We start from the raw sequence: 26,390 nt of genomic DNA, 5'->3' as shown, positions 1-26,390 counted from the left end.
TATGCTAAATAACATCCTCTCTTGCTTGCCTGCAAATTCCTATATGACATGTAGTATTTGCTGTAATACTTAATCGCTCCCTATGTGTATCTGTACAGAATTTGCATGCAAGTATAGCCTTGTAGCCTCTGTAGAGATTGACAGTAGGGATGTAAACATGACTATTGTCTTGCACGCTGCCAATTTACATAATTATTTACCTGTAATTTCGACTTTGTGGGGACCTTTGTGTGAAGCAACAATATCCAGATATGACCAAAGATAATAGATTTTTATGCATACTCCCTGCATGACATTTTAAGTCAGAAGTCAGAAATTCCATTTGTGCAAAATGTTTAGTTTCTCAAGAAAAATTAGTAAATACCAGAGTCATAAGAACATCACCAAGAGGCTGGTGTTTGCAGGGTTACCTCTTTCATAATGGCTAATGTTGCAGTAAGAATTACAAAGTTAGCATTAAGTATTGGCAACAGTATGTGCAACTTTACATTTCACCATTTAACCCTTTCTCACGTGTTTTAAACTTTAAGGTCACGTACTGCTGAGAGGTTCAAACTGAACAGTATTTACAAGACTAAAAGCGTATGAACAGCAACACTCACCAGTGTTTACATTTTAAATTATTGCGTCAATGTAGGAAGTTGGCCATCAGAACAGGGTTCACTTTAGCCCGCAACTTAAATACTTAAATTATGCTAAAATTTGGTTTTGTCTCCGCTGTCATTAAGAGATTCACTAGAAGTGGTAATGTGACTAAACGCGGCACGAGATTCAAAAGACAAACACTCCAGCAACCGCGGCTCGACAGCAGTTAACACAATCATGAAATGTCGAAGGCGAAGCAAACGTCACTGGGCCAGTTTTAAAAAAACAAAACAAGTGATGGTACAACAAGTACTGCAGCCAAGGCAAGCAAGGCCACAGAAAAGCATCAGTCTCCTGTTCAACAAGAAATGGGTGTGGGGCGTGGATTCTTGCTACAGAACAGGATAAAAACTGACCTGAGAAGCCGCCTCACTGAGGAAAATGTGACAAGGTTGATGAAAATTGCAGGTTGTGCCAAGGGGTTTGATAACTTCAACTTTGAACAAGCAGCAGAACACTTCTATTTAATGAAGTCGTGCAGCAAATAAAAGAACATCTAACTATAAAGGAAGGAATCTCTGTCAGTATGTATATGTGCATTTACTTTAACACCAGAGCTGAGAGTGCCAAAGTTAGAAACACAGTCGCTCTGCGTCGCACTGTTTCCTTCATACTTGTCTGTTTCACACGTTGTTGTTCACACTGATTTTAATTTTTACACCTAGCTTCTTCATTTAGCATATTTTCAAGTTATTTAGCTTGATGGGCTTAGAATGCAAAGATACATACATTTAATGTAGTCTAATGTCATAGCAAGGCTATTTGTTTTATTTTACTCTTGTAACTTATATGCTCAATTTGCAAAGTTTGTGAAGAGTTAATTCTGCTGACTACTTTTAAGTAAACAAATTTGTTGGATCATAGTATTTTTTGTGTTGTTTTTGCTGTTTAAATGTAAGCTATTTAAAACATATGTCCGGTATTTGTTCTATAGAACCAATCAGTAGTGGTTTACAATAGAGTGTGGGCAGAAAAACCCCTGTATCACGTGCATACAATTTAATGGCAGCAACATGTTGAAGTTTTCTTTTCATGATGTTCTTTCAAAGTGTATACATCTCATTAATCTAAAATGCATGTTTTATGCATTCATATGTTGGAGAAAGAGTTGGATTAATATTTTGCTGCACTGTAACTTTTACTGTCCTGTTTTATCTTGTTTTTATTATTTATTTAACTTATTGTATTTAAATGTCTTTTTATATTGCCTTATTTATGTAAAGCACTTTGAATAGCCTTATTGTTGAATTGTACTATATTCACCTTGCCTTGCATTTCATTAATGTTAAGTTGGAGACCTAATTTACCTGTTAGGCCACAAAAAATGAAGGCTTGAGTTTACTCAAAACTAATCCGACCAGTTCTAAGATTTTGCTGTTGGGTAAATTTGGTTAATCAAAGGCGCTAGCAAAGCAACACAGTATGAAAAATTTGCACAGCAGAAATGTCAGATAAGTTGGGCCAACCTGTTTAACCATATATCTTCTAACTTCTATCTAAATGTTGCAGTTATGGCTGAAAATGACAACAGAAAAAACAATTTTGCAGATTTTACACATCACTGCAATTACCACCATTTGCCAGTCATCTACCCAGCAGTGACTGTTATTAGAGCGACGTCGTGGTCATTCGGTCTATAGGCTATGGCCGGAATATTAAAAAACGTGTAGTGTAAATGCTGCTTCTGAATAAGATGATGATGATGAAATAATACAACCGGGTGCTTTTTACTACATGTCAGTTCTTTGTTTGATTAAACAACTTAAGCTTGATTAAAGTCAGGAAGACTGAGCCATGGGAGTCTGAGCCGTAGGCAGCTGGTTGGTTTATGCTCGTGTTATGGATTTGTATAAACTCTTATATGTAACTCCTCTTTTACCGCAGGGGGCCATTTTGTTTATGACCCAAGTCAAGCAGACCACCACGTCTGTATTCGCAAGCTCGTCTCACCATGAGAGCTGTAACAGGCCAGAGGCAGAGAAGTTTCTGTCGTGTGTTGAGCCCCAGACAGAAAACGGCACTCTGGGGAACCACAGGCATCCATAAATATTCAAGCCCAGAGAAATTTATAGAGTTTGTCGTTAAGGATTTATGGTGGGCTGCATAAGTGGTCATGGGTGGGGGTGGGGGGGCTTTTGAACCTTGTTTCAGGGCCGTGCTCAAGACCCCTCAGAGGGCCAGTGCTGGTGTTGAAGAATGGAAATAAGTGTTGAGATTCACAGATGCAAAAACCCTACCAGTGTGAAAGTAATTAAGTTTGGTGTCGTTTGGAGGGTTTAGCATTCCTGTCGAGTTGTTGCGTCATGGTGTTGGCCAATTTCAATGTGCTGCATTGCTTTCTCTCCTGTGAGGGAAAACAATTTTGTAGATCTGTTTAGTGGTTTAAAGGGTTTGGAGAAAAACACATGACATGACAGTGAGTTGTCATGTCTATCCAGTCAACAATATAGTGATTTGTGTATTTTGGCCTCATGATTTAACATGTCCTCACTTTAAACTAACACCAAAAACATTACGTTGACTCCAAAATTAGGAGTATTATTGGGTTGATCCTTTTTAATTGAGTTCAATTTAAGAGGTTACATATACTTTAAAAGAAGCAAAACAATTAAGGTACAAGGTAGATTTATTTGTCACAATACAACAGGTTTTAGAGTGAATTAAAGTGAATTACATAAAGGCATCGACTGCAGCACGTACGCATTATAAGTTAAAAAGAGGAACATGACATGTTGGTCAACTTAAATTTTAAGCTCATGTTTTTTTTTTGTGTGTGAACAGGAAACCGCTCTTAACTTTTGCGGAACATCATGGGTTTGGGTCAGCAAATTTGTCTTTCACAACTTGCTTTCCATTCGGCTTGACGGATACCCATCTGTGCTCACCACAACCACATGATGCTTAAACCAATACAAAACAAAATGCCTGCTTCATGTTACATTTCACACCTACTTTTTTTCTTATCCTTCTACTTCCTCATTTTCATGGCTCCTTTTGTCTCCTTCAACTTTTACTAATCATCAACCTCATTTAGTTCATCTCTCTCTCACTCTTGCCTTTCTTACGCCATCATTTCTTTCTCTTATGCTGAACTCTGTTATTTCCAGAGGTTCCCTCCTTTTACCTTTTTTTCTTTTTTTTTCTCCCCATTTGCCTGCTGCTGTCTAATGCACGTACAACTCTGTAACCAAGGTTTGTTGCGAAAGCACAATTTCACTTCAAAAACCTTCAATCATTGGTGTCTTCACACCACACCAAGATAATAGCAATTTCTAAGTAAAGGGCACAGTGAAGTTGTACTCTCCAAAACCATTTTCTCTGTTCTCTTAGCCTGTGGCCTCTTTAAATCCCTTGTTTTGTCCGACCAGTTCAAAACCCAGAGATATTCAGTTTTACTAACCCATAAGATAAGGAAAAGGAGCACAACTACACATTTGAGGAGCTAGAACAAGCAAATGTTTTGCGTTTTTGCTTTAAAAGTGACTTAAACGTTAAACTGGTAATCAAAAAAGCAGCTGGTTGCTTAGATTACTGCGGATTGACACGATATATTAAGCGACTAGTCATTTCAGCTCTATACATGTGTATAAATGTATGTGTATACTCAAAACACACGAAAGCTATAGGCCATGTTTATCTTTGTGTGTCCACTAGGGCACCATTACTTAGCAAGTAATGTGTGGAAGCATATTGTACTTGTACGCCATAAATGGAAAATTTGTGGATAAAGGTAAGCCCGTTTGCTGACTGTAAAATGCAACTGCCATACGGTAACAGTTTTTCGTTGAGACATGGATGGCATCGCAAATGAACAAACTGTTTAATGTTAATTGTTAAAAAATGTTAATTCTATAAAATACTTTAGGATATGCTACTCAGGTTGGGTTCCAATTTATTTGAACAACTTTGTAAGTTCAGCCCTAGCTTGCACATACATTAAACATGTATGTGCAAGAGAGAGAGCAGTCTGAAGAAACCACCAGGGTTTCTTTCTTCTTCCCACAAGCCACACATATCTGGCAGTGTCATGTGATCCCACCAGCATCCCAATAAAAAACAGGAAGCTTCATTTCCTTTCCTGCAACAAATTGCTCATCCGTCCTGCCCTGCCTTCACAGGCACTCAGATTTAGATAAAAGAAGACACTGAAACAAGGCCGATGTTACAAGAGAGTAAACAAGGCTGCCATGTGAAGAATCCAGCTGCATTTTTGCAATATATAATAGGGGAATTGCTGATGTCTATCTTTCTGTGACAGATGGGGTTACAATAAAAGCAGGGCTAAAGTAGATGGTGGTTTGATATCAGCAAAGATATAAGTAAGCTATTTGAGAATGCGACAGGCATGATCTGCTCCAGACAAATTTTTGGCATCTCAAGTGTGGATGCCTTGTCATATATTTTGGTAGAGACTTCTCTAGATGAAGATGTTGCCTTCATTGTTGTTAGACCATTAACATAACATCCTCCACCAATTATCAATACATCCTCTCCTGCTGAAGCTATTAAGATGAGTTGTTTCTGTCTCATGCTATGGCTAGTGACGTTGATATGGCACTCATTAGTTCCAGTCTTGATATTATGCAGGAGAAGTATTTTTTTATGTCTGTGTGCACATGTGTGGGAGCACGTTTGTTAGTGTTTGTGCATGCATGCATGAATGTGTTGAATCAATTAATCCACTTGAATGTGTGGTTTGATTTGTTTGCTAACTGCCAATTTGGTAAAAGGGATCATCGGTTTTACATAATCCAGTATTTATTACACAAGAGAGGGAACCAGTAGTGATTAAGGGGAACTCTAGACCTTTAATGGGTTAACATTATGCACAGCAAAATTGCCCTTAGCACCCTAAGCTAAAAGGATTTTAGACTTCTGTGTGAAAGGTCTCAAAATTCATTATTAGTAAAGCTAATGGGACTGACTAGAGGGCTGTTTTCTCATCTGTGTCATTAGTTCCTCTTACACGAGCCCTCGGTGTCTGTACACAGGAGTACTGAAAGTAAGCCCTTTCTGTTTTTTTTATTAGTTTATTTTTTTCCGTCTGGCAGCCCACGAGTGAAAATAAGATATTTGATGTTGTTTTCCTGTCTGTCTTTCCTGCACCCACTCCTCCATCACTTTTTTCACACTCTGCAGTATCTCAATCATGCCGTATACAAATGTGCACCCACACACGCTCTTTCTTTCTCAAACACACACACACAGCCATAGAGGGGAAAATCAGGCAAACTGCCATCATGAATTCTTATTAAAGTGAGATTATTGAAATGGAAGTCCTTGCTTTTCGATGTCAATCATTGCACATTATGCTAGTGGTGATAAAAGCATTTATTTTCCATCTAGTTTGAGGTCCAATTACTCCTGCAGTTTGATGTGCACATGGTGGTGAAATACAGGTTTCTCAAACCAAACTGGTCAACAACATGTTGGGCTGTCTATCAGGATTTAATGTGAGATGTCAATTAGGAGTCGCAGGACAGGTAGGCGTTAATCAGACTGATAAGGCTACTACTTTCAGATAACCTCTGCTCCTGAGCGGATATGCATTTCTCCAAAGATGCACTCACTTATTCCGGTCTATATTTGTATGCATCATCTACAGACCTGTTGGCTCTGTAGGCGAACTGCAGGGGGTCAAGGTGGGGGTCTGTGGTGGACTTTTTTGTGGACTGGGGCTGAAGCTGAGCAGGGGAGTCATTGGGGATGGTGTTCGATTGACTCTCAAAGTGGTAGTAGAAGTGGTTCAGCTCATTTGCCAAGTGAGAGTCGTTGATGGAGTCGGGGGCTTTGGGTTTGAAGTTAGTGATCTGTCTGAACCCCCTCATGACATTAGTGGCGTTGTTTGCAGAGAACTGGTCCTTTAGCCTCTCTGAGTAGGGGAGACCAGATATGGTTGTAACACAGTAACTATAACTCACTGAATTTCTTAGCTAGAGTTCTCAAATTTTTATACAAAGGACCCACATTTGTTCTCTACAAATGGCACCAATTCAGTCCCCTACAATAATATCACCGACCTCGTGAGTTGATGTCAAATGCAATGTGTTCCCTTGTTACAACCTACCCCAGTAGTGGGGTAGGTTGTAACACATGCTGGGATAAGTTGTAATAATCACACAAGAAGCAAAAATAGATGCCACAATATATGATATGCTTCCAAAACAGGTAGTTAAAAGAATAATGTTTCTCTCTTGCTGTAACAGACTTGTCTAATTTATCTATAGAATAAACTTACTTTAAAGTATACTTAATAAATACTACTACAATGTAATTAATTAAAGAACATCTCTGTACATCAATAGGTCTAACTAAAAAGTGTGTGTGTGTGTGTGTGTGTGTGTGTGTGTGTGTATTTTCTTATTCAGAGTCACAGTCAGTGCTTGAAGTGGGCCGGTATTCACCGGTATGTATACTAGCACTTCAATATTTTACTCACTGGCGTCCCGGGACTTTTTCTTACGCATAGGCACTTCTCACAAGCTGCCCATACACTTTTCTACCCTCTCCACCGGTGGAGACAGAGTATGGAAAAGGTCCAATGAAGATACATACGACAACATGTGAATGGGGAGTACTGGTCACAGTGCTGACAAATTAATGCTGGTAACCCTGGAGTGCAGGCTTGGTGGGCCCAGACTGCATAGGGCAATCTGGAAAATATTAAAATCAAGAAAGTACCTAGTTTTATGTATCATGGATGGTTGTAACACTTCTTTAAACCCCTGTCAGCCAATGTTTAGCTAGCTGTATTTCCATAGTGGTTTGAAATTAGAAAGGGAAATCACATGTTCCCTGAGAAACTAGTCAAACAATTCTATCTGCAATAGTATAGATACTAAACAAAAAATAGTCTTGGTCAAAAACTTTACTTTCTTACCTCAAAATCAGTTTTTTCTCTGTATATTCTAAATGCACCTCTTTCTAGACTTGATAACCACCATGCCTGATCGGGGAGGAAGTAGGTAAATACTGAAATGATCACCTAACTCCTATCTTATCTCTATTTGGTGGAATTGGTGTTGTTACAACTCTCCCCATGTTAGAACCATACCCGGTCTCCCCTACAGTCATTTAGCTTCTCGCACCTCCTTGCTAAACCCATACTTTAACGCCCTGTACCCGGCCCTGTCCCCACTCCTAAATGCCTTCTCCTTTTCCAGCCTTAGCTGTCTGAGTTTAGCTGTGAACCAGGGTTTGTCATTGTTATAACTCACCTTGGTGCGTGTTGGTATACAGCTGTCTTCACATAAGCTGATGCAGGACATCTGTAAACTCGTCCAGATTGTTGGTAGCAGTACTGAAAACATCCCAGTCAGTGCAGTCCAAACACCTGAAGATCTTCATCAGAATCAGCTTTTATTGCCAGGTATGTGTACACATACGAGGAATTTGACTCTGGATTGTACATTGCTCACAGTGTGCTTACTCATACAAAATCACAATAATAAAAATAAAATAAAATCATATATATATATATATATATATATATATATATATATATATATATATACACACACACTATGAACAAAAACAATATAGACATATTGACAAATAGTGCAGTGAGCAGAGTGAAAGGGATGCACATGTACATGTCGGAGGTGGATGTGATATACAGGTACATATATACGCATACATGTACACAGTGCAATGAAGCATAGTGCAAAGGATGCTGGAATAAATAAGTATAAGTAGTTTGTGCAGGAGTAATGACTTGAGGTAGGTGGATTTGTTATACAGTATCTACAGTATGACAATATAACCATATGAACAGCACTGAAATAGAGAATGGTGAATAAATAGTGTTGGCCAGTAAACAGGTGGCTGAGTTACTGGGTTATTGCACAAGAATTGTTCCTGACACGTGAGTCAGGGTGTAACAGGACAAGGGGTGTAACGGTACATGTATTCGTACTGGACCGTTTTGGTACAGGGTGTTCGGAACGGTGCACATGTGCACCGAATATAATGTTTAACGTCATATATTAGGCTTGTTTTGTGTGTGGAACATACGTAAATTCCGAGTTTCCACACGAACATATTAAGTGGCGGACCAAATCTCCGCCTTACAGCGCTACACAAGCAGCACGCTTTAGCCCAGCCTCTCGCTAACTACTGCCTTGAGCATCATGGCCAGTGCAGAGAAGCCAAAGCTTGAAAACCCTCCCTTATTGTTATCCTGTTCTGTTTGGGAATACTTCGGTTTTCTTTCTGTAAATAACATCACAGAGCTCGGTGTAGACCTGCTCTTTTATGAAAAGCGATCTGAGATAACTGTTGTTGTGATTTGGCACTATATAAATAAAATTGAATCATTTGAATACAACAACAGACAAGTCGATAAGACGAAAGCAGTGGGCCGACATTTCTTAGTAGTGATCGGGTATGTTTCTGCCAACACATCAAACTTGCTAATCACACGAAGGAGAACGTCATTGCAACACGGGAGACAAACAAAAACGAGCACAGTGCAAATGCCTTTTGGCATTTAAACAGACTTTAGAAGTTTTTTTTTTTTTTTTTTTTTTTTTATCAGAGCAGGCCTTCAAGCTGGGATTGATAATGCTCATAGACGGAATAAAAGAATAAGAAGAATGCTGGACTGTAATCCATATTATACTTATTTTTTATTATATTTTATTAGCTAAACGTGGAATTGATTTGAGAATATTTAGTGGAGGATGTGGTAGTAGTTTGCAGCAGTATTTTATTTCTTTTTTATTTATATAATTTATTTATTATGTGTAATTTGGAAGTTTGTTTAAAAATTGTAAACTAATTTGGATGTTTACAAAACTTCATACACTGTAAGAAAAGATACACCATATCTACCCAGTAAAAATGAGGCAACGGATTACAAGCAATATTATTAATTAAATTTCACAATGTTTGGTGTTGAGTAAATATTAATTAAATGAGACCCTTAATAGTTATCCATTTAATATGAGTAGATTCCAATAGAAAACAGTACAGAATTAATTATAACCTAAACAAAATATTGAGTTGATTTGAAAAAGATAAACTCCCTAATATGTAAATAGTACTAATAGAAATTAATATTTTTTTTTATCAATTAATTAATTATATTTAGTTGACATATAATTGACGATCATCTACACATAAGAAGCGTGGGTGCATGGGGCAGCCGACCCAGGCCCCTGGCCAGGTAGGGCCCCACTGCATGGCCGCAAATGTGTTGTCATTTGCTTGTAGACACGACCACACAAGAGACTTGCTTTCGGTTTGTTGGACAGTGATCAGTGCAGCCGTTCTTATCAAATGAAACAGGCACTTGACCCCTGGTTTCAATAGTAAACCCATAGACTGTAGACTATATAAAAAAACACCGCAAGAAAGACAATTACCAACAAAAAACACTATATTCTAAACAGACAATAATCTATCGAAGCTTCGATTACTAAAATCATCGTTAGCTGCAGCCCTAGTGCCAACCTGCCCTCCATTGAGGACATATACATTTCCAGAGTCAGGAAACGGGCAGGAAACATCACTGCAGATCCATCTCACCTCGGACACAATCTGTTCCAGCTTCTCCCCTCTGGTAGGCGCTACAGAGCACTGTACGCCATAACCAACAGACTTAGGAACAGTTTCTTCCCATAAGCCATCACTCTGAACAGCTGATTTCTGCCTCACAATGTCAGGAACAACTTCTGTGCAATAACCCAGTAACTCTGCCTCTAATCAGCCACCTGTCTACTGGCTAACACTTATTATTTTTTCACCATTCTCTATTTCAGTGCTGTTCATACTGTTATATTGTCGTATTGTAGATCCAAATCCACCTACCTCAAGTCATTACTCCTGCACAAAATACTTATACTTATTTATTCCAGCATCCTTTGCACTATGCTTCATTGCACTGTGTACATGTATGCGTATATATGTACCTGTATATCACATCCACCTCCGACATGTACATGTGCATCCCTTTCACTCTGCTCACTGCACTATTTGTCAATATGTCTATGTTGTTTTTGTTCATAGTGTGTATATTTGTGTTGTCTACACTGAAGTCTGTATCTGATTTTATTTTTATTATTGTGATTTTGTATTTTTGTATGAGTAAGCACATCGTGAGCAATATACAATCCAGAGTCAAATTCCTCATATGTGTACACATACCTGGCAATAAAAGCTGATTCTGATTTTGTTGATTTAGTGATAAGTGCTTGCTTTTTGACCTTCTACTATGATTAAGGAGGCTACGTAGTTAAATTGTTTCTTCTCTGTCTGTTTAAACTGTGTTTATTGTTGATTTTGGCTGTGGATTTTTGGGGCGAGCCCCTGGTGTGAGCACAAGCATTGACTAGAGTGGCTGCAATCCGTTTCTGCAGCAGTGGACTTTCTAAATTGGTATAAATGACTTTGTAGCAGGTGGGCCCGTGATGAAGCTTGCTATACATGTCAGTTCTTCTTACTAGCCCAATGATAACAAAATAAGTTTTCTTATCTTAGTCAACCAGTTAAATTTTGCAAGATTCAAATGTCTTGTGGATGATGGCTTGCTGCATTTTAAAAAAGGCGCACTTTGACAGGAAGTGCTTCTTAAATTAAAATTTGTTACATTAATTTGAATTCACTCAATATTCTCTCTATTTGGGATTAGATAAATATAATGCTTATGTTTTAACTACAATGGGTGGGTTTTATTCCAAAAAATTTTATTTGAAATTTAATTAAATATTTGCCTCAAAAACACAATCATATTGAATGTTTTTTACCTAATAAATTAATTCAAATCTACATGACCGCAGAATAATTTTTTACAGTGTAATTAAAAGCAGCAATTTAATGTTGGCATTTTTTTCCCTTACTGTACCGAAAATAAACCGAACCGTAGACTTCAAAACCGAGGTACATACCGAACTGGGATTTTTGTGTACCGTTACACCCCTATCCTTTACAGCTTCACTGGTCCATTTTTTTTATGTCCTCACTACAGGTTTACAGAGCTTTAATTTCTGCCTGTATGCAGGAATCAGGTGCACGATGTTGTGATCACAGTGTCGCAGTTGAGCGCGGCCATGGCATGATAGGCACTGCTAACTGTGGTGTAGCAGTGATCCAAAGTCTTCCCCTTTCTGGTTGGACACTTTATAAACTGTCAGTATTTGCGGAGTTCTCAGCTGAGGTTTCCTTTGTTAAAGTCACCAAGAACAATAATAAGGGAGTCTGGGTTTGTCTGCTCCACACACAGTATCCGGTTGGCTAGCATGTGCTGTATGTCGTGCACGTCCTGCGGCAGAATGTAAACACCAACCAGAGTGAATGAAGTAAACTCACAGGGGGAGTAAAATTGTTTTACAGTAAATGATTAAATATTCCAGATTAGGAGAACAGTGCTGTTGAATCACTGTCATGTCGGTACACCAGCCATTGTTAATATAAAAACAGACATCTCCACCTTTTACTGCCGTTCTGTATCGCCGTCTGTTCTGTGCATTTGGAATGTGCTCCTTGGGGAAAAAGATAGCGTAGAGCCCTGTGTCTGTGTGGAAATCTGATGTTTTCATGTTACAGATGATGAAGGACGTGACTTCTTTGTTCACCTGCATCCCCACCATAGAGGCAGTAGAAACCGTTAGGAAACGGCTAACACAAGACAACACCCTGGACAACAGAACTAGCCTCAGCCCTGACCAAATCTGCAAATTACTCGACCTGTCTAAACACCACCTACTTCCAGTACAATGGTGGATTCTACAGACAGAAGCATGGCTGTGCCATGGGCTCACCGGTATCCCCGATTGTGGCCAACATCTACATGGAAGAAGTGGAGAGTAAAGCCCTCAACTCCTTCAGAGGAATAGCACCGAGCCACTGGTACAGATATGTGGACGACACCTGGGTCAAAATCAAAAGCCAGGAAGTGCAAGCCTTCACAGAACACATCAACTCTGTGGACAGTAACATCAGGTTCACACAAGAAGATGTTCACAACAACAGTTTGGCCTTCCTGGACTGCGCTGTACACATTGAAGAGGACAGGAGCCTGCAGATTGGTGTTTACAGAAAACCCACACACACAGACCAATACCTACTCTTCGATTCACACCACCCACTGGAGCACAAGCTAGGGGTCATGAGAACACTGCACCACAGAGCAGAAAACATACCAACAAGCGCCCAAGCCAGAGAGAAGGAACAGAAACACCTGAAGGGGGCACTTACAGCCTGTGGATACCCTAAATGGACCTTTGTGAAGACAGCCACAAGATCCAAGAAGAACAAAACTACAGGGGAGGAGGAAAAGAAGGTCAAACGCAACAACATTGTGATTCCATACGTGTCTGGAGTATCAGAGAAACTCAGGAGGATTTTCAACAAACATAACATCCCTGTGTTTTTTAAACCCAAGAACACACTAAGACAGATGCTGGTACACCCCAAAGACCGCACACCCAAACACAAGAAAAGCAATCTAGTGTATGCGGTCCAATGCAGTGAGGAATGCACAGACCTGTATATTGGGGAGACTAAACAACCACTACACAAACACATGGCTCAACACAGAATGGCCAACTCCTCAGGTCAAGACTCTGCAGTCTACTTACATCTGAAGGACAGAGGACACTCGTTTGAGGACCACCAGGTGCACATTTTAGACAGAGAAGATGGATGATTTGAAAGAGGTGTCAAGGAAGCCATCTACACCAGGGTTGAGAAGCCGTCATTGAACAGGGGAGGGGGTCTACGCCATCACTTATCCCCCACTTACAATGTTGTCCTTTCATCACTTCCCAGGAAACTCAACAAACGCAACCTATTGGCCTCAGGTGAAGATACCAACGATGGTCGTTCAGTCTTGGCCACAGGTAGTCTCAACGACTGTAACGACTGTCGTCACAGCAACAAGGAACACTAACGAACCAGCGGTATCGATGACCCGGGATAACGACCCCACTGAGGTTAAATAGCTGAGTTTCCCTGCCAGTCAGTCAGAACTGAAGAAGTCCTTTGGATAAGGGACGAAACGTCTTCCAGTAGCTTCAACCAAGTCCAGTTGCCCTTCATTTTAACCCTCGTTGGATAACTATGACCTGGATGACTGAGAATCTTCATAGACAGCGTGGTGTAGCTTTAAATGCGCACTTAACTGACACAAACTGGGCAGGGAAGTGAATATTTTCATATTTGCAGGTAAGAGTGTTTTTATTAAATTTAATTTAAAAAAATGTATTAATTAAAATGTGTTTCTAGATAAGAAAAAGAATGAATCAATGAACCACACCAGATTCTGATAGACTATATTCTGATCTTGGATACCTATAAGAGTCTTTTCGATTTAGAAAAAGAACAGAAAAAGAAAGGGCCCGTGTACACCTTTTTGTCTGGTTAATTCCTCTTAGTCTGTCGACCTCTATCTGTCTGCACCTCTATCAATAAGTCAACATTACATCTGTTAGTCGGTTTCTCTGCTTATATATATTTATAGGTATTTCCTGAGGCTTTCTTTCTGCATTTAGAATGTTTCCTTGCGATGCAGAGTGCTGTCAGGTGCTGCCTAAGTGTTACTGGGTGACATTTGGCTGAGCCTAATGTTATATCTGAGTTATCTGTTGTGAGTGTGGACTGTCTGATGACATTTGTCAGTATTTACTGTCGTAGGTGAACAAAGACTTCTCCTCCTGACTGTGACTCAGTGTTGACAAGGTTGCAGAAAGTTCATCTTCTGTTTGTTGGGAGCGTGACCAGGGCAGGCCCAGACATATATAGACTGTGGCAGGTTGTCTTTGTTTAGGCTGGACTGATATAGACATTTCCCTGTGGATGTCAAAGGACAACTTCCCAGACATGTTCAGGTGAAGTTGAATTTTTATATTCTATGTCTCTGTCTTTCCAATTTCCTCCTTTATCCTGCCCCTGCTTTTTTTTGCTTTTGTACAGTATCGTAACATTTAGTAACAAAACAGCTTAGTGGTTTTGACTTGAGGAAGTTCCTTACAGAGATATAAAAAGGGGAACTCTGTCGCCAAAACCGCCTGATTTAGCAAGTTATGACATGTTAAAGAATTAAAGAAGTAAAATTCAATTAAAGAAGACGTTTCTGTTGGCTCGGGAGATCTTAAGATGTAAAGTTTCTGTAATACGGCTCAGATGAATCACAGGTCATAACACAGCTGGTTGTGTCAACACTCACAAACACAGAGTGTAACTAAGTAGAGACAGACCCCATTCAGGATCTCTCTGTTGTGCCCCTTCTGAGAGTACAGATCACTTAAAATAGGTTTAATGTATTTGAACCTGCATTGATTGAAATATGTAAACAAAAGACAGGTTCTGTCTTTTTAAATTACTATAAAATGTACTGCTGATGGAGAAAGTGGAGTAGACGGGTGGGGGGGGGGCAGAGAGAGGCGGGGCATGCCGTTGTGTTGAACTGAGGTGTAGGCCTCTTGTGTGTCTGTGTGGGGAGAAGGGAATTCCGAGGAAGGTGCGAAGCATTTTTAAAATTTATTATAATAATGTCCGTGTTGATTAAAACCTGCTTTTACATGGCAGTATTATGTGAATATATATTTTTTTTGATTTTACAATCACGATGCCTGCTCAACCATCGACCATCTGTTAGCCATTGCCGATGGACGATGTCTATCGGCCCAACCCTATATAAAGGCAGCTGGATCTGTCACTGCCATGCGTGATATGATGTTATAGATTTTTAATAAAAGTCGTGATAAAAGACTGAGATGTGATAGAAAGTAGAAAATTCTTAACAGTAATTATACCTTCTTGCTGGAAATCAACTCAGTTTCTGGCTGGCCCACTTGTTGGCAGAGGTCAGTTGCCAACCCTCCCTGACTGCACCAGGTTCCCTGCAAAGTCTCATTATCCTTTTTATCTCAACATTTATCTGACAAGAGAGCAGGGAGGGAGCATCCAGGCCATCTTTAAAGATTAATAAAAGGCAGTAAAAAAAAAAAAAAAAAAGAGGGGGAAAAAAGCCCTAAAAGAGAAGGGAGCCTTAAACTTGCAATTCTGTTTAATATCTGCATGTGATAGGGTTGACAGAATTATTAATCAGGAACTAAAGAAAATTCAGACCTTTGCACTCAGCTGCATCACTTATAGTCTTTAGTTACCACCATTACATAGCAACTGAAGGTCGGGAGGTCTGCCACTAATTGGTTCTACAGGGTTTTGAATAACAATGAGCAGAGCCCAATTATAAAATCACTATGAGACACCACAGAGGAGTAAGAGAGAGCGAGCGAGAGAGTGAGTGAGACACAGGAAGGGAGGGAGCAGTAAAGAGTGAGAGAGAGTGACAAGGGACCTGCTGGACCAGCGATGGGAAAGAGGGACCGTGGAGAAGAAAGACAGAAGTGAAGCTGTTTCATCACTTTTGCTTCTCTTTCCTCAGCAGCGAGCTATTAATAAAATGTATAAATCAGCGGTGGCATAAATTTTAATAGAGGGCTGTGGAAAAACAGTCAAGGTCTCTGAAGATGGCTCCACCTCATTTGAAATTCCATTTGCATAAAAGATTCACGTTACACAGGCTGATTTGAAGGGAATCTCTTCTTTTTTATCGTATGTTCATTTATTAGTAATGGAGCTCTTTTTACATGGCGGGATCTGACATGAGCACTTAGGAATATAAATCAGTGTCTTTTTAGAACAAATGTCCCATCTTTTTTTTGCTTTTTTTCATGGTGTGCATGCGTGTGTTTTTTGTCAATGCATGCATGTACAGCGACAAATCTGTGATGCGGAAAGCATTAAGTGCTTTGGTAGGTAGGTGTGTTCGTGCAGATGCTCTCATGGATCCATGCTGTCTTTTGTGTGATGAGACATCAGCAGAAAGGTTCAGCGACTACCTAGTGGCTCTATCCCTCTTAGAAACAAAGGAAGAACCGCTCCTCAAATTAACGTTTTGTCAGGTGGGCGGAGAAGCCGTGTCAGGTGGAACAACATCCCCTCCCTTTGACTGGTTTTCGCACACACCCCTGGGTATGAACTGACATTCTACCTATTTTTTTTTTTCTGGCAGGACACTCTTGCTCAACTACTTTGGTTTATGCAGTGTGAGATTTAAGAAAACGTGTCATCATTTCAATGGCTGCTTTGAACAGAAGGAGACTTTAACAGCTTGTGGCTGATCAACAGTTTGGAAATGAGATTATACGTCCAGTGAAAGACATGGGCGCTTCATGTTTTCTGGGAGCTCTGGGACTGCTCTCTTTGATAGTTATTTGATTGATCACTGTGGAGCAGAGTAGGCACCTGATAAAAGTAGTGTTGATTCTCTAATGTTTGTCCACTGAGACCCTCAGAGTCTGTCTGGGATTATAGTCAGCCTTTAATCAACCTGGAGCAGAGGTCATGTCCTGCTAGCTCACCTCATACCTTTTCCATGATTGTATCGGCGGTATCGACCCAGGTTATCACACAAAAGGTCTGTGCATACACCCAGCCCATTACATTATTTGATCTTTGATGGACCTCTAAGCAGTAGGTCAGACTTGATCAATGAATTGAGTTTACATTTAAAGAACCTAGTCTTGCATGGGATTTTTTATTTTTTTTATATTGACCAGTAAATAGCTAATTAGTCATTTGTCACATTCATGGCCTCCCAATATTTATGTTTGCAAGTTAACGTAAAAAAGATTTTCACCCCCAAATCAAAGATGTACCACAAATGTCACAATATTTTCTCTTCTTGATGATACATGCACAGTTTCCAACGACACACACACTCAAATGGATCTCCAAATAATACCAAAATGCTGCATTTTGTTATCTACAAAAGGTTGATCGACAGAATATTCTTCTATATTCGGAAAAATGTGATGGGCATTTCTTCCCACTATCTTGTAACATTTTATAGACATTATTATCTGATGCATTTAGAAAATAATTGTCAGATTAACTGCTAATGAAAATAATTAGTAGTAGTTGTTCCCCTGTGTCAGATAATCATGAATTCTCTGTACTTGTTTTGATGTTCTGAACCAAATATCATTCAGGAATCGTAAATAGATTTTGTGTCATACACATCCAGATATAGGGGGAAACATGTCATTGTTTGTTAAACCATGAAATGCACCTGTAAGACAACCTCTGTCAGTTTCAAATTATATACAGCTGCCAATACAAAGTGACTGCTTCCTGATTGTCAACTTGCATTAGCTCTCTGTCCTAATTAAGCAATTAATGTTGGCCATTTTGATTGTTTCCCTTTTTCCTTAGTGCTGCCATAATAGCGCTCTATTTGTCTGTTTGCAGGAGGAAAGCATTGTGCTGAATAATGCATGGCGCGTCACTCCAAGAGACAGCATTGCCATTTGAATTATGAACACATCGAGGTGAGACGCTAACTCGCTCTGACTAGCTTGAGGTGAAAAGAGAGAAAAAGGCAGAAAAATAAGTCTCATCCCGAGCTTCTGCTGCTTCACCATTTATTGAATGCGATGGATGAAAGGGAGAATGGACATTTTGGATACTTTCATGTGTCTTGTTAAAGCCCTCTGAAACCTGAAGGGTGGTAGCTCAGCCTTCAAGATCGTGCTCTGTCAGCACGCCTCATTTAGCACATAAATGTGTCTGATTTGCAGGTGAATAGGATTTTTTTCTCTTCTGACATTCTGCTGGAAGTGTGTACTTGTACATGCATGCAAGTGGAGATGATAGCCATCAGGCATCTCATTTACTCTCTCTGTGGGCCTTCCTTTTTCAACGTTACTATTAGATTAGATATAAGATGATTTATTTACATTAGTCCCTGTTAGTGTCAAACGTATTGTATTGCTGTGTTGTCATTAATTATAAACCTCTACTCCAACAAAAACCTTACACTAGCTGCGCTCAAAGTGGATGACATTATTCACCAAACCCTTTTCAGATATCTTGTCTATTTTCTTTTATACAGTCCATTGATCAGTCATGTGCGTGCCTGGAATTTCATCATTTTAGGGACAATGCCACTTGGCCTTTGGTGTTGTCAATTGTCAAAGAGGGCAGTAAGGCCATCAAATTAAACAATAATTTCCATGGAAATTATGAATTTAACTAGTGTGTGTATGTATGTATGTATGTATGTATGTATTATATAATTTTTTTTTTTTGCAATTTGGTTCAGTGTAATCCACTGCTGTCGCAAATAAGGATTGCTGTACATGAGTATGTTTGTTATGATTACATTATGATCAAAAACTATGAAGTCGCTAACTTTGCTAACACAGCCAAACATCAAGCAAGTGCGACAACACAAGACATAGCAATAGGCTGTTACTTAAGGCTCGTGCAAACTACACAACTTTAAGCGTCGGCTGATGGCCGTGCTGTTCATGCTACACGACTTGCCGTCTTGTGACAGGAGTCTGAAGTTGTTGTGGTGTTCACACTACGTGACTGATCGGTGACAGGGGGTCACACACTACGCGAGCTGACAAGGACTCCAAACCATGTTTTGTGAAGAAAACGCACATGAAATGTGAAACGGGAAATGACGCGAACCTACACATGAAACAGCTGTTGTTTGTTATTATAAAGACGGCAATTATAAATACTAAGAATATGGGTGAAAGAATGGAGTAGCACACGCAGGTAACAGGGATTGTCTGCGCTACAGAGAGAGCTGGAGGGGAGTAAAAAGTGTTTTGCAGTGAAAAAGTAGATGCCGGTTCTGCCAGCTGCCTGCTCTCATTGGCTGGATGTGGATATCTGGCAGACATCGGCGATGTGTCAGAAATGTGTCGGGGAGCCGTTTTGATGTGTCCTTGAGTAGTTCACACGTAATGACTGCCGACCGCTGATCGATCACTGATTTACCCCTGATCACAGCCCGACGGTCACCGAGCTTGCTGACCGGATAATCAGGCTTAAAATCGTTTAGTGTGAACTAGGCTTTAGCTTCCTCCGTCAACGTCCTCTTCTGTCTATTTGCCTCGCCTGCCTCGCCTGGTAATGTTGCCCGCTTGCCCAGAACGACAAATAGAAAACTAGTGAATTGTATACTCTTTCAAATTACTTTTTAGCCATGCTAGCAACGTGGCTCTAGGGACAACAGTGTCAGTCAGTCCACCAATTTGTTCCAGATTGATACATCAAGAACTGTTAGATGGATTGCCATGATATTTTATTGCATGCGCGCGTGTGTGTATATATATTCTCCCTAGAGCATGATTCCTATTGACTTTGTATATTCCCTGACTTGTCCTCCAGCGCCAACATGAGATTCAAAATTTTGGTCTTGAGTAAAAGGTCTCAATAACATTGGATGGATTGCCATTAAGGTGAACAGAAGATGTATAATACCTTTGGTGATCCGTTAACTTTTCATCCAGCACAATCAACCCACTAAATTTAGATGATGATCAGCATGTTGGCATTACCATTGTGAGAATGCTGATGTTTGGTTTTAGCTCAAAGTACTTCTGTGCCTAAGTATAACCTCACAGAACTGCTAGTGTGTAATAAACAGTATATTCAAAAACCGTAACACATTCCTGCTTTAACTGAAGCTCACATTTTTCTTAAAAAACCTATTAATCTCTGGCAAATACAAATGGAGTACACAGGTGCATCTGTATTTACATGATAATTTACATAGTGCCCTGTGGCAGCTCATGAAGTTATCTCCTTCGTACTTGTTCCTAGTTATTCTTTGATAAAGTGTATAGGGATAAGATGGTGTTTGATCTGTGGGAAATGTGTGTACTTTGTGCTGAAGAGAGTGTGAAAAAGACTTTGGGGCGAGCTATAGGGGCGAATTGGGCATACAACAGTCTGTCACCTTGAAGAGAGGCAGGATGTGCAGTTCAAATCTGCAGGGAACAGATCTGTCATGAGAGAAGCCTGGGCATCTTTCCCCTGGGAGACGAGGGGGGGCTGTGGGTGAGAGACAGGTGAGAATGGCGCACAGAGAGAGGAGTAAAAAGGGAGTGTTGATAAAGGAATAATGAGAAAGTGTGTGTTTGCAGCTGTGCCAAAATCCAGAGAACTGCCTCTGACAACTTATTAGCACATTAAAGTGAAAAAAGGGGTAACAAAACCAAAACAAAAACACACCGAAGCTGCTGTGGCTTTTAAGGACATTTTGGCCCTTTTTCTGCAGCGATGCACATCCTATGCTATGCAAATTAGGCTCAGTATTTGTCTAGCTTGAAAAAGCAACTCTGTTATTATTAACAGCAAAAGAAAAAAAGTCTGGCTGGGGGTTATTTTACCTCTCCCAGCGGGAAGTCTGCAAATTAACAAAAAGAAAATGGAATGCAACAATTGCAACGTCTATTATTTCTATATTTTTCATCTCTTTCCCCACATGAGTGTGTTACATCCTCTAATTTAATTAATTCTGAATATGTCTTAATGATATTTATAGTTTTTAGTGTAATTGTCTAATTGTGCTTTTCTGAAGAAACATATACAGTATGTTTTAGCAGACAAGGGAGAGAATTTCTCAGCTTATTAAGTTTTTTTTTTTGATGTTCTGCACATCATTAAGTCCGCTCCCATTGTGATTGTGCCTAACCAGCCTCCTCTCTCCCTCTCACTGCTGTCTCTCTCTGGGGATAGATTCTGTACCAGGCTGTTGGTCAATTAGTCAGTATGTGTAATTCAAAGGCTGAGAAACTACCAGAGGGAAATGGAGAGTATGTGTTTTCTGCTCTGTGTATGTGTTTGTGTGAGTGAGGGTGGTTGTGATGGTGAAAGGGCAGCAAATACACAAAAAAAGATTAATTGAGGCTTTGCATTGAGGTGATACATCTGACCTCTTAAATTTAAATGCAAATTCTCTGACTGTCATATATCTGCATGTTTGTCATAAAAGGGGTTTCCAAATGACAGAATGATAAGTAAACCTCTTTGTCTACATTGGTGACATGACCAGATCAGAATATGTAAACACACAACAATATAAGTTAATGACCAGTACCATCCACTACATATCTGTCAAAGAATATTCTGTACATTTATACAATGAATTACTTTACTTTATATTTATTTGAATGCCTAATAGTGCTTACCTCTGGCTCACTACAATTGTCATTTACGTTAAACAGGGACAACATTTTGCAGTTAACCACATATCTGCATATGGAAATACTCCTGGATAGAGAACAGACTTTCCATGTTATATTTTTATATAATTTCCCCCACATGTCCTGTGTCTTCTAATGTATGTGAGAAGGATTCGTGAATATGAGGACCTGTGAATCTGATTATATTACATATGCAGTTATATCACACAGTACAACATGAGCTGATTCATGCTCCTAAATTCAGAGAAGATGCAAACAGATGGATGGGATGGAGTACACATATATACAGTATATACTGTACACACACATGCACACACTCTGACAAAATAAGCTTGACAGCAACTGCTTGCCATTGCTCTGGGCTAATGGCAGCTGCTTGATACAGAAGAGGGGAAATGGACTGAGCTGGACAATCAGATGTGGCTCTGAGCACTTCTGTCACTCTTGTTTATATTAACGCTAGAGATTATTGTAAATATGGATGATTTGTGTTTACATGGTTTGTAAAAAAAACAAACAAAAAAAGTTTTCCCAGTAACTAGACTTTATATGTTTAAGTGGTTTGACATCTAGAGGGATGTGTGGTTTCAGGAAACACCCTATAAGTGCCACAAAATGAGGCTATACACAGCAAAGCCGCCAAGAACCACCGACACCTCACCCACTTGACTGCCTGTGGGTGGATCCATCAAGCTGTCAGTCCAAATGCAGCTGGGAAAAAAAAGTGTTTTTTTTAGTGAATTTCAGCCACAGAAAGATTTTTCATCTGATGACATTTATTGATGCAAAAACAAAAAGTCTGACCAGCAAAGCATCAGTGAGATTTTCCTGACACACATCCCCACCCGTGACTGATTGAGCTGTTTGACTTGATTTTCCCAACTTGTGAAAAGTCACACTATGGCATGCTACTGTCAGTAATTTTCATAAAGCAAATGTGCATTGTGTTCGGTAAATAATTGTTACCTGAGCTGAATTAGAATGTTTGTGACTCATTTTGGCTCGTCAATAATGTAATTACAAGATGACAGCTAAACACCCACTCGTTAGATATGTGGCATACTGCTAATTTCTTCTGAGGCTTTATATTATATTTCATGAAAGAGTAATACGTTCCTGTGATGTTAGCAGAGTTGTCTTTATTTGGTGTTTCTACACTAAGAGAGGGAAAATGGAAAGACTTTGTTGGTTAAATTAGAGATTACAATTTAAGCACATTTGCGATATCAGAAAGTGTTTAATCATGTGGTGGATGAATAACATTTCAACGATTAAATAGGAAAATATTAAACAATAATACAATAATTAATCAATATCAGTGAATTTGATGTGTCATGCAAATATTCATGTGGACAATTCGCAGTAAATGCATTACTGTAGAATACATGTATTGTGAATCGTCTTCTATTAATAGGTTATTAATACTTGACTACTGACAATTTCATCCCACGGATCTTCTGCAGGACAGCTTCCATAAGCTGCTCGAACACACAGTAATACGTGGGTCTGAGAGAGGCTACTCTTACGTGGGTTTGACGAGACACTTAACCCATGAGACGAGATTTGAGATGGAGTTCACAAGATCGATCTCATAAAAAGAGAAACACAAAATTCAGGTGTCAGGTGACTATTCAAAATCTATAACCTAACTAAAACAGAATATAAGTCAGTGCAGCTCTCAGTCGTTCCGTGCTGCCATCAGTTTCTTCTGTAAATCAACTTATTTAATATCATCCCTGCTGAGTCATGATTTAGTCTTCCCTCCTCTTTGTGTCTTTGTTTGGGGAAGTAACCTCTTTAAATGTGACTGCGGCATCTTTTCACCATAATGATAAATTATTACATTTTAATTCAGTTATAAACTCCTGGACATTTAAAGCTCCTGTGTTTTGGCAGATTTTCTGCTCATGGTCAAAACTTTCTGCACATTCAGAATCTCTCCCACATATCTGTGTTCTCTGACATGTCCATAGAAAAGGCAAAATATTACCAGACTAACGTCATCATTTAATGAGAAGTGTACCTGCCCTATACTCTGCTGTGCATTACGTTTTTGATCTGCTGGTAGTAACGTAGTAGCAACCTTTGTTTGACCGACGCAGTTTGGGACTGCATGTGTTTTCTGCATTGCGGAAATCATAGGGTGCTAGTAATGAGAATGTTTTCTCAGTGTGGTTATAATTGAATTGTTAGCATGCCTGTAAACACACTGAATAACTTCAAATGATATCTGCCTCTGGTCTACCTTTGAGGGATTCTGGTGAAGCAGGCAGATGCAAGTCAAGAAAAGTTTGGTCTTGGTTCAAAAATGGCAGCTCTTTCAGTAACATGCCCTGCATTCATGCTCAACTAAAGGAAATCCTGCCTTCCATGCGGTGCTCACCTTTCTTTTATCTCTACCCTATAGTTTAATATTGCAAAGCCCATAGCTGCTATCCCTCTCCTACTCTCTCTTCTTTCTCTTGTTATCTCTGCATCCCATCACTCCCAAACACATTCACTCCTTCACCTCCCCCACAGCCTTCTCTTCCCCTCCTCTCAGGTTGTGGATATTGCTTTTTTCCTTCTCTCCATCACTCTTGTTTTCTCCACTGCTCCATCTCAATCAAGAATGCAGCAAGTTTTATGAATTCATCAAAATGATCATGGACAGTCCAGGGAGGCATGCAGGGAGGCAACAAGGCGAGACGTTGGCTGTTGGAACAGACGGAGGAAAGAAAAAAAGGGAGAGGGAGGGGAAAGAAGAGCAAAGCGAGGGGGGTGTTGATGTACTGCTGAATTTTAATGAGTACCAGGGGGAATTTCTTCTTCACATTTTTTTTCCTTGCTCTCTTTCCTTTTTTTTTTTCCTGGGATGCACCCATCTACTATATGGCTCTAAATCACTGTCACACAAATGAGCTTTAACACAGTCTGGCTTTGGCCTCGACAGCAGCGTGACACAGGATGGAGCCATTGGCTACGCACTAAGGAAACGGCGACCCAGAAGTCCTAATTGAACTGCCAATTTGTCATGTTTATCTTTACTGTCTTCCACCCGCCACCAAACCACACATGCGGCACCCGCCACATCCTCTTCCCAGAAACCAGTGCAGATGTAAGCAGTGTTTCTTTCCATGACAGATCTGCTGCTCATTAGTGAATTATTCATTCTTTTCATTAGAGTCTTCCAGATAGCATCACAAACGTCCACACTCTCTGTTTCTATTCTTTATGTTATCCTCTTGATGTCTTCCTTTCTCATCAACTTTCTCCCCTATCTTCCCCCAGTAAGCCCTTATGGCCTATGGCTTTTCTACACTATCTATTCTCTCTCTCTCTCTCTCTCTCTCTCTCTCTCTCTCTCTCTCTCTCTCTCTCTCTCTCTCTCTCTCTCTCCCCCCCCCCCCCGGGAAGACTTTATTATGCTTTGCTCCGACAGCAAAGTACACAGATAAAAGATAATTGCCTGGCTTGACTCCTCCATTGATATGAAAATAGGATTTAAATTATTCACAGTGGTTTAAAGGTTAGTTGAAGGTTATTACTGGCAGAAGTAGAAAGGCACAGGGTAAGAAGGGGAAAAAAAGACCTTGTGTGTTGCAAGCTGTGGCCGGAAGGTGAGGTGCCTTTCTGAAAGGCTAATTTGCAGTAGAGGCTGCGGAGACATCTTGCGAACAAACCACAAAAGCCTCTTGGGGGGATTTGAACATGGTGGTGGAAGTCAGTTATTAAGCAGCAAATTAAGGCTGGCTTCTCTACAGAAAAACATTGTCAGTTGTAAATAAGGCTGTATCCGTTCCTTGCCCAAGCTCTAATCCCTTTCCTTCGTGTCCTGTCTAACCTTGCATAGCATTTCCTCCTTCATGCAGAGCCATCAGTGCACGTTAGGTAATAAACACTGCCTTTCCTTAGAGGATAGAAAGGTTGAAGTGTTAGGTTTAAAGCGGGGTCAATTCTGTTGGTACACTGGCTTGTTTTTCACTGTGGACATGATGGACTCAGGAGGGGGTGAAGGAGAATTACCTGCTCTGTTGTTGCCGGCGTCCCTGAGGACACATTCACTAATCACAGCAGGGGTTTGTGGGATAAATAGGAGAGGGGAGAGGTTATGAGGAGTCCTCTTTCCGCTCCCGTAGTATTACCTCGGCACTGGCTTGTGTGTCTGAAGGGCTTTGTTATGCCTGCAGACAGGATTCAGGCATTTCTTACATGGGGAGGTTGCAGTAGGTGGTCTGTAAACAAAACAATCCTGCCATCATCCACAGGTTTGGCTGTCGCAACTGTCTACTGCCATGTCATGCTTATTGGATTTTTAGGTTGGTGAGTAGCTGTGGGAAATACAGTATATCACACAAGGGAACAGTTGTTTTGAGGTTAATTTTGAAGCTTATACCCACTATTATTAGCTTGTTTGGTCAGTCAAAAACTCAAAGTTAAAGGCGACCTTACATAACTTTCAGCCTGAATTTTTTAACTCTTAAAAACAGTATTGTTGTTTTTTTGTTTTAAAATTAACATTTTATCTCCTTGAAGTTGAAAAGCCAAACACATCCATATTGACACCTCCAGGAGATACGGTGCAACATCGTTCATTTGTTTCTGGCCACCTGACAAATGCAAGTCTAATATTTACTCTCTATCAACAGCTTAGGAAGGAAATATCTCCAAATCTGCTAAATGCTTACTAACTTTGTCTGTCTGTCGTTTGGTTCTGTAGAGGAAGTGCAAAGATAAGCCCGTAGATTGTTT

At 39.9% G+C, this 26,390-nt stretch overlaps 1 protein-coding gene across 12 annotated transcripts in view; it reads left to right on the top strand.

Annotated features, from left to right (window-relative positions):
* The window catches only part of LOC119889829 (transducin-like enhancer protein 3-B), a 158,658-nt gene that overhangs the window by 3,179 nt on the left and 129,089 nt on the right, over positions 1–26,390 (top strand). For 11 of the 12 annotated variants that reach the window (XM_038700696.1, XM_038700694.1, XM_038700693.1 and 8 more), the window contains exon 2: positions 17,902–17,981. The exons of the other annotated variant lie outside the window; for it this stretch is intronic. In XM_038700696.1, the coding sequence (XP_038556624.1) occupies positions 17,968–17,981 (14 nt within the window). In that variant the 5' untranslated portion in view covers positions 17,902–17,967. The remainder of the gene's footprint in view (positions 1–17,901; positions 17,982–26,390) is intronic. 12 annotated transcript variants of the gene reach the window in all.

The sequence above is a fragment of the Micropterus salmoides genome, unplaced genomic scaffold (genome assembly GCF_014851395.1).
Source record: "Micropterus salmoides isolate LMB-PRFRI ecotype aquatic unplaced genomic scaffold, ASM1485139v1 Ms_hic_scaffold_6, whole genome shotgun sequence".
NCBI classification, from domain to species: Eukaryota; Metazoa; Chordata; class Actinopteri; order Centrarchiformes; family Centrarchidae; genus Micropterus; species Micropterus salmoides.
The sequence above is the reverse complement of the archived record's forward strand: the minus strand, read 5'-3'. Positions and strand labels throughout refer to the sequence as shown.